General features: G+C 43.6%; 1 protein-coding gene across 1 annotated transcript; it reads left to right on the top strand.

Annotated features, from left to right (window-relative positions):
• The first annotated feature begins 820 nt into the window (after nucleotides 1-820).
• On the top strand, nucleotides 821-2,875 carry LOC113720726 (uncharacterized). Its single transcript, XM_027245404.2, has 2 exons — nucleotides 821-2,511; nucleotides 2,614-2,875. The coding sequence occupies exons 1-2, from the start codon at nucleotides 821-823 to the stop codon at nucleotides 2,873-2,875; spliced, it is 1,953 nt and encodes a 650-aa protein (XP_027101205.2).
• The last annotated feature ends 5,397 nt before the right edge of the window (nucleotides 2,876-8,272 follow it).

Below are 8,272 nucleotides of genomic sequence, written 5' to 3'. Positions count from 1 at the left end.
TAAACCTATGTGATGACCTATTAGGGGACGAGAGTGACGAGGGCTCTAGTGTAGGAGGCGGGGTTGGAAGTGAACCCGTCCAAGCGAGTAGGACCTCTAGTCCCACGGTAGGCTAGGGTTTGGCTTTTAGGCTATTTTGGAGATTTTTGACTCTTGTATATATAAGGGATACGGAATGGTAGGTCGGGAAGGACCCTTAGCTAGTCGCGTTGTATATTGGACTAGTTTTGTATATATTACTTTTGTATTGCCATTCCGTAAGAGGCTTTCCCTGTTTGAACTTGACTGATTGTTTTGTACAAATGTTTGATCTTGTTGTGAATGCTATGAATATGTGTTATATGCCTAAGTGTTATGAAGTCATTGTTTGGCTGGGTGTTCATGTTTATTGTTATACACAGGGGTGTGTGCACTTTTATCTTAATGCTATATTTATGTGTATATTTTGACCCTAGATTGACCTAGAAAGATGGAGGGGACGCGTAGTGGCCAAGGTAGAGGACGTGGGGGTAGACAGCCCACGACTGAACAGGGTACGGGAACTGAAGTGCCCGAACCAACTCCTGAACCCCAAATCGATCCTAATGTGCAAGTAGCCGCTGCTATCCAGCAGATGACTGCTCTCCTGGCCCAGGTGGTGCAGCAACAGGGCCCTAACCCTAACCACCCTAATCCTCCGGTCGGCAACCCTGGAAACCTTGGAAACCCTGGAAATCATGTCGAAAGCGAAGATCGAGCTCTCGAACGTTTCCAAAAATTTTCTCCACCTAAATTTCTCGGAGGGCCCGATCCGGACGTGGCAGAACAATGGTTGGAGAAGATGATAGATATTTTTGCCGCCCTACGTTACTCGGAGGAAAGGCAAGTGACCTTTGCGGTTTTCCAACTCGAAGGGGCCGCTCGCTCTTGGTGGAACATTATTCGGACAAAATGGGAGCGAGAGCAGACACCAAGGACATGGACGAATTTTGTACGGGAATTCAATGCCAAGTACTTTCCGCCATTGGTTCAGGAGAAAAAGGAGGACGAATTTATTCGTCTACGCCAAGGCACGCAATCGGTGGCCGAATATGAGAGCCAATTCACGCGTTTATCCAAGTTTGCCCCTGAGCTCATTGTGACGGAACAAAGGAGGGCGAGGCGTTTCCTTCAGGGACTTAATGTGGAAATTCAAAAGGATTTGGCCGTAGCCCAAATCACCACTTTCAGTGATGCTGTTGAGAAAGCATTACGATCCGAGAACGCAAGGCTTCAGGTGAGGAATTTCCAGAATAGGAAGCGTGGAGCTGCTGGGAGTAGCTCAACCCAAGAGGATAAGGGCACCCCTCCTAAATTTGGAAGGGGAGCTGGAGGGGGACGGTTTGCGAGTCCGGCTAGAGGGGCTCCCTCTCGAGGAAGCCAACCGGGACGAGGCCAACCGAGGAGCGCCTCACAAGGGAGTTCCGCTACTATTACGCGTGGGTCGTGTAGCTTCTGTGGGAAACCAAACAACACAGAGGATGACTGCTGGAGGAAACAGAACAAGTGCTTACGCTGCGGGAGTGCAGAGCACCGGCTCGCCAGTTGTCCAGTCCAATCCCGAGACGCGAAAGGAACGACGCAGACGTCTAAGGCTACCTCAAGTCAATCACGGGTAGAAGGAGCCAAACCGAAGGTGCCCGCACGTGTATACTCTATCGAACAACGTCCAGTTCCTGACTCGGCTGAGGTAGTGGAAGGTACGATTCCTATCTTCCACCGCTTAGCTAGAATTTTGATAGACCCTGGAGCCACCCATTCTTTTGTTAACCCCGAGTTTATGTGTGGAATTGATATAAACCCTGTCATTCTTCCCTATGAGTTAGAAGTTAGTACTCCTACGGGGGACCAATGTTTAAGTTCTAATAAGATGTATTCAAATTGTGAGATCTGGGTAGGTGAGCGGAAGTTATTGGGGAATTTGATAAGTTTAGCCATAAAGGGATACGATGTGATATTGGGCATGGATTGGTTGGCTCGATACGATGCTCAACTGGATTGTAAGAGGAAAATAGTAGAATTCCGTATTCCTGGGGAGGCAACTTTGAAGTTAGATGTGAGGGGTAGTTTAGCCTCCTCTGCTATGATATCAGGTATTCGAGCTAGGAAATTATTAAGTAGAGGGGCGCAAGGGTTCCTAGCTTTTCTCATAAACACTCCTGCCGACAAACTGAAAATAGAAGATGTTCCAGTAGTGAGTGAATACCCTGATGTCTTTCCTGACGAGCTAGTAAATCTGCCTCCAGAAAGAGAAATTGAGTTTGAAGTTAACCTTCTCCCAGGGGCTTCCCCTATTTCCAAAACTCCTTACCGAATGGCACCTGCGGAGCTCAAAGAGTTGAAATTTCAGTTACAAGACCTTCTAGAGCGGGGTTTCATTCACGAGAGCGGATCACCTTGGGGGGCACCTGTTCTCTTTGTTAAAAAGAAGGACGGGACCTTGAGGCTATGTATCGACTACCGAGGGTTGAACAACGTGACCATTAAGAATAAGTATCCGCTACCCCACATCGATGAGCTATTTGATCAATTACAAGGTGCGGTGGTCTTCTCGAAGTTAGATCTTCGACAGGGGTATTACCAACTGTTGATTAGAAAGGAAGATGTGCCTAAAACCGCCTTCAATTCTCGGTATGGGCACTACGAATTTACCGTGATGCCTTTTGGACTGACTAATGCCCCTGCTGCTTTCATGGACCTCATGCATCGAATTTTCAAACCTTATCTTGACCGATTTGTTGTTGTTTTTATCGATGACATATTGGTTTATTCAAAAACCCGTGAGGAGCATGAACAACATTTGAAAGAGGTCCTACAAACCCTGAGGGAGCACCAGTTGTATGCTAAGCAAATGTGAGTTTTGGCTAGAAAGGGTTTCTTTTCTGGGGCACGTGATTTCAAAGGAAGGAATTGCTGTAGATCCGGCGAAGGTGGAAGCGGTGACTGAGTGGAAGAGACCCGACAACCCTATCGAGATCCGAAGTTTTCTAGGGTTGGCAGGTTATTACCGGCGGTTTATTAAAGATTTTTCGAAACTTGCCAGTCCCTTAACCGATCTAACCAAGAAGGGTGGAAGTTTTCTATGGAGTGATAAGTGTGAAAACAGCTTTCAAGAGCTGAAGCGGAGATTAACCATGGCCCCTATTCTGGCTTTACCTAACGGTCCGGACGGTTTCACTGTTTACACCGATGCCTCCAAAGAAGGGTTAGGATGTGTATTGATGCAACATCAAAACGTGATAGTATGAGGCCCCAGTCCGATCGTCAGTCGATATTAGGGTTAGTTGATATTCGGTATGGAAAAAAATAGGGTTTAATGGCTAGGAAGGAAACCCTAATTCGGTTAAGTTTGGAAATCCTAGTTTACGTATTATTATTATAAGGTTCAAGCTATAATTTATATTCGGTATTCTAGTGTGTGCCTTGACGTAAGTAAATATAGGATTTGTTTTAATTACAAAGGTTTAGTAAGTTTGAATGATTAGCAAACCTCTAGTGTTGCAATATTAGAAAGTTTAAGTGGAGTTTTAGTTATCGCCCGTTTTTTTTCCGCATTTTCTTTATTAGAAAATCTCCAGGATAATTTTCATGAGTAAATATGGGTTTTAGATGATTTTCAAGTATCGGTTAGCTTTTGAGAAAATAAGAACGTATATTGGACGTGGGACCCACTAGTGCGAAAAGTTCGGAAAAATTCGACCACTTAGGTTAAATTCCGGATACTGTGTAAAATTTATCGGGTGTTAAGAGATAAGTAGAGTGTGTGAAATGATTGATGTGAGAGAGAAAAGAAAGGATTGAATTGCATTTAATGAAGTGACAAGTGTCACTATCCCATTGGTTGGACTTTGTCTCCAACTATTCACCTTTTTGACTTTTCTTACCAAGTGAATAAATATCTCAAAAATCACCAAAAATTCATTCTTTTCCTCTCCATTGTGGCCGAATCTCTTGAGCAACAAAAGGAAGAGAACTCTTCAAGATTTTGGGTTCAATCTTGCTTCAATCAACTTACTCAACCATCCAACCTTGATTCCACTCCATAAAACCTCTCTATTTGGTGTTAATAAGTGCTTTGGTGAAGTTTTTTGGAAGAGCTAAGGTGTCCAACATCTTCCCCTCTCTCTTGTTTACTTGGTAAGTGAAGCTTAAACTTCCACCTACACCTATTGATGCTTAAGATATGATTAGTAGTGATTAAAGTGCTGAAATTTCTGGTTTTATCTTGGTTTGAAGTGATTTGGTGAAGTTTTAATTTTATTGATGATTTTTCTGGTTTAATTGGATTATGGTGTTGTGGTTGTTTATGATGATTGATAATGAGGGGTTATGACTCTAGTGGATGGAAATGATTGATATTTGCAACCAATTTTCGATTTGGAATAAATTTTGGAAAGTTAGGGTTCATGAAGCTACATTCTGCCCGAATTTATTGCACCATGTTAGAGGCCGATTTGGCCTTGGCTTAAAACATGAAAGTTGTAGGTATTGATGTGTTTGAGGTGCCTACAAAATTTCAGGTCATTTGGATTAATGTAAAATGAGATATTACGAAATTACTGTAGCTGTTCTGCTTTGGACAGAATGCGAAAACTGTACTGGTAATTGGCCATTTTGACTGGAATTGGTTTGGATTTGGATGTTGGTGTCTTCTGATGAAATGTATCTGGACGTCTTAGCTAACTTATGCCTTTGGAATTTCGGCATTTGGACTTGTATGGACTGAGTTATACCGATTACAGTTTTGTGTGATTTGTAAACCTGTTTTGGTAATTCTGGGTTCGTATTTTGCATATTTGACCTAGTTGTGCTAGGATTTGGACTGAGTGACCTTCTACATTGTTGTAGCCCTGTTTCCTAGCTTCGAAATGGTGGGTCTTACACCCCCATCCGATAACCGTAGTGAATTTGGTGCCATTACCGCATATTGAGGTCAAATACGGTTTGTGATTCTGGTACGTTTTTGGAAAGTTTATGGCTGGAACTTTGGCTTCACATTTGACTGAGTTACAAGCTGTTTGGGCTTCCGACCAAAACACCAAACTTATATCCCTATATCAGAGCTTTCTAACGCCCTTGGAATTTCATGAATCGGATTTATAAAACCTGAGATATAGCCGAGCAAACAAGGCCTGCCCGTGAAAATGACCAGAAATCTGTTTTGGTCCTGATGACCAATTTCCGTTCCGAATTTGGATTGCCGACCTTCATGAAAGTTGTTCCATTTGGAATGAACTATCTAACTGCCAAGTTTTAGCTCTTTTGACCATGTGTAGCATAGAAAACAGTTAGCACTCAAAACTGACCATTTGTGCATTGGCCAGATTTCGTAAGTGATTGTGTTTGGTTCATTTGGGACTGAAGCCTCCAGTTTCAGTTCTGGATGTCTTCATAACAGTTGTTGTTCATCTTTTAAGCTTCGATTTGGCATCTCATCCGTCTTAATCCGATATTCGTAGCTCAACTTATGGGTGAACTAGACATGAGTATCAAATCTGCCGTTTCCGTTTCCGTCTGTCATATTTACGTGCGCGCGTGTTGTTTTGCCATTTTGCTTGTTTTGGGCATGTTAGTGGCCGTTTGTGATAAAATCTTCTATTTCAGACAGCGGTGAGCTAGGCGGAGCCGGTGGGGCCCACTACTAGCGAACGCGCGAAGCGATTTTGCTTTCGTACTACTTTTGGTATTTTGAGTAAGTATTCAGGCCAGTTTGGTGTGTTTTCTTTGCTATGTGTTTGAGATATGTGAAAAGGGCACTTAGGCGAGGGTGTACTTTATCGCACTCGACCTAAACCCTAATTTGAATGTATAATTGTACTTGGCATATGTATATGAACCTTTTGGAACCAAAACCCTTGAGCTTGTGGCTCGGGGCGACTTTCGAATAAAGTTTGTGAAGTTTGCAAAGTTTGTGATTTTGAATAATTTTGTGAAGTTTGTGAGTTTGGGGCGAACTCTTGACCTGGTTGGACTATTCGAGCCGGTTAGGGCTTGGTCGAAGGCAGTCCAACTTAGTCTGAGGTCACCAAGTTTGTAGGTTCATGTTATGAACCAATTTTGTGAATCCGGTTCACCGAGAAAGTGACCAAGTTTGTGACCCGAGCTTGTGACTCAAGCTCAAGTTTGTGATTTCGTTCGCCCGGGCAAGTTTGTGAGGTGACTGGCCAGTGAGGGTGATAAGGTGTCGGTGGGTGTACAAGTGAAGTTCTACGGACTATTATTTGTGGTCGACGGAGTGTCGGTAGGAGATCATGCATGGCACATGAATTGGCTTTGGAGCCACCCGTATCCTTATTATATGATGTTGTTCTTTTCTGCTTTTGCTTTACTCTTATTGTGTAATTGTTGCTACATGAATTTACGCTTTCGCCCCTGTTTACTTACTAAGCATATAGCTTACCCCATTCCTTTTGTTTTCCTTAGCAGGGGCCGACGCGAGGACTTTTGGCTCGTATACTAGTATAGTAAGATTGGCTTGTAATAGTTAAACAGTTAGGATGTTTGTTTTTGTTTTGGTGGTTTGACTCGATACTTTTGGAGAATGTAATTATAACTCTTTTGGGGTTGTATATAGTACTCTTTTGAATTTTCTGGCTTTGATTGTTTTAAGTTTTGAGTCCTGGCGCGAGCTAGGCAGGCGGCCCGCCGATACCCTTGGGTTCGCCCTTGGGAGAAGTGGGGTCGTCACAGATAGCTTATGTTTCTAGAAAATTAAAAATTCATGAGCAAAACTATCCCATTCATGACCTAGAATTGGCCGCAGTTGTCTTCGCTCTGAAAAAGTGGAGACACTATCTGTACGGGGTGACCTTTGAAGTCTATTCTGACCATAAGAGCCTCAAATACCTCTTTTCCCAGAAGGAACTGAACATGAGACAGCGCCGTTGGATGGAATTCTTGGAGGATTACGACTATACCATTAACTACCATCCTGGTAAGGCTAACGTAGTAGCCGATGCCCTAAGTCGAAAGGCTCAGATTTCTGGATTGATGGTGAAAGAGTGGGAATTATTGGGAACCGTTGGAGAGTGGAATCCGAAGTTGGAACAGAATAAGATAACCTTTGGGAATATCCGAGTGACGTCCATATTTTTAGAAAAGATCAAGGAAGCTCAAACTAAAGATCCGACGGTTCAAAAGTGGATAGAAAAGGTGAAGAAATGAGAACTTTCCGATTTTAATTTGAGCCCTGAAGGGATTTTAAGATTTCGAAATCGAATAGTGGTGCCCAACGATGAAAACTTGAGAAGAGAGATTTTGGAGGAAGCTCATCGATCTAAATATACAATCCATCCAGGAGGTAACAAAATGTATCATGATTTGCGACGATTGTACTGGTGGGACAAGATGAAGAGAGAGATAGCTCAGTACGTCCAAACCTGCTTAGTGTGCCAGCAAGTTAAGGCCGAACACCAGAAACCTTCGGGATTACTGCAGCCTCTGGAGATTCCCGAATGGAAGTGGGAACACATCACCATGGACTTCGTTTCTGGACTACCTAGAACTCAAAAAGGATGTGATGCCGTTTGGGTGATCGTTGATCGATTGACCAAGTCGGCTCATTTCCTACCTGTGAATATGAAGTATTCATGGATAAGTTAGCTCGAGTATATTTTGAAGAGATTGTGAGATTACATGGAGTGCCCGTGAGCATCGTTTCCGACCGAGACCCTCGTTTCGTGTCTAGATTTTGGCAGAAGTTTCAGGAGACCCTGGGGACGAAGCTGAACTTGAGTACTACCTATCATGCTCAGACGGATGGACAGTCGGAGCGAACGATTCAGACCCTCGAAGATATGTTACGAACGAGTATTCTAGATTTCGGGGGTAATTGGGGACAACACATGACATTAGTAGAGTTCGCCTATAATAACAGCTATCATTCTTCAATCCAAATGGCACCGTACGAAGCCCTTTATGGACGAAAGTGCCGTTCACCGATATACTGGGATGAAGTGGGAGAGAAGAAGATCCTAGACCCTACTATCATTCCTTGGATGGAGGATGCTCAAGAAAAGATCAAGTTAATCCGTCAAAGACTCCAGACAGCCCAAAGTCGCCAGAAGAGCTACGCTGATAATCGAAGGAAAGATCTGGAGTTTGAAGTAGGAGACCAAGTATTCTTGAAGATTACCCCGTTGCGGAGTGTCACTACCGGCAGAGGAAAGAAACTCCAACCCAGATTCGTAGGACCTTTTCCGATCCTCCAACGGGTTGGAAAAGTAGCATACCGGCTTGAGTTGCCGCCGAGCCT

Source organism: Coffea arabica, chromosome 1c, assembly GCF_036785885.1.
Source record: "Coffea arabica cultivar ET-39 chromosome 1c, Coffea Arabica ET-39 HiFi, whole genome shotgun sequence".
In the NCBI taxonomy this organism is placed as follows: domain Eukaryota; kingdom Viridiplantae; phylum Streptophyta; class Magnoliopsida; order Gentianales; family Rubiaceae; genus Coffea; species Coffea arabica.
The sequence above is the reverse complement of the archived record's forward strand: the minus strand, read 5'-3'. Positions and strand labels throughout refer to the sequence as shown.

Coding starts and splice junctions, on each gene's coding strand:
- LOC113720726 (XM_027245404.2), top strand. CDS start 821: ATGATAGATATTTTTGCCGCCCTACGTTACTCGGAGGAAAGGCAAGTG. Junction 2,512..2,613: donor AACGTGACCATTAAGAATAA/GTATCCGCTACC, acceptor ACTGTTGATTAG/AAAGGAAGATGTGCCTAAAA.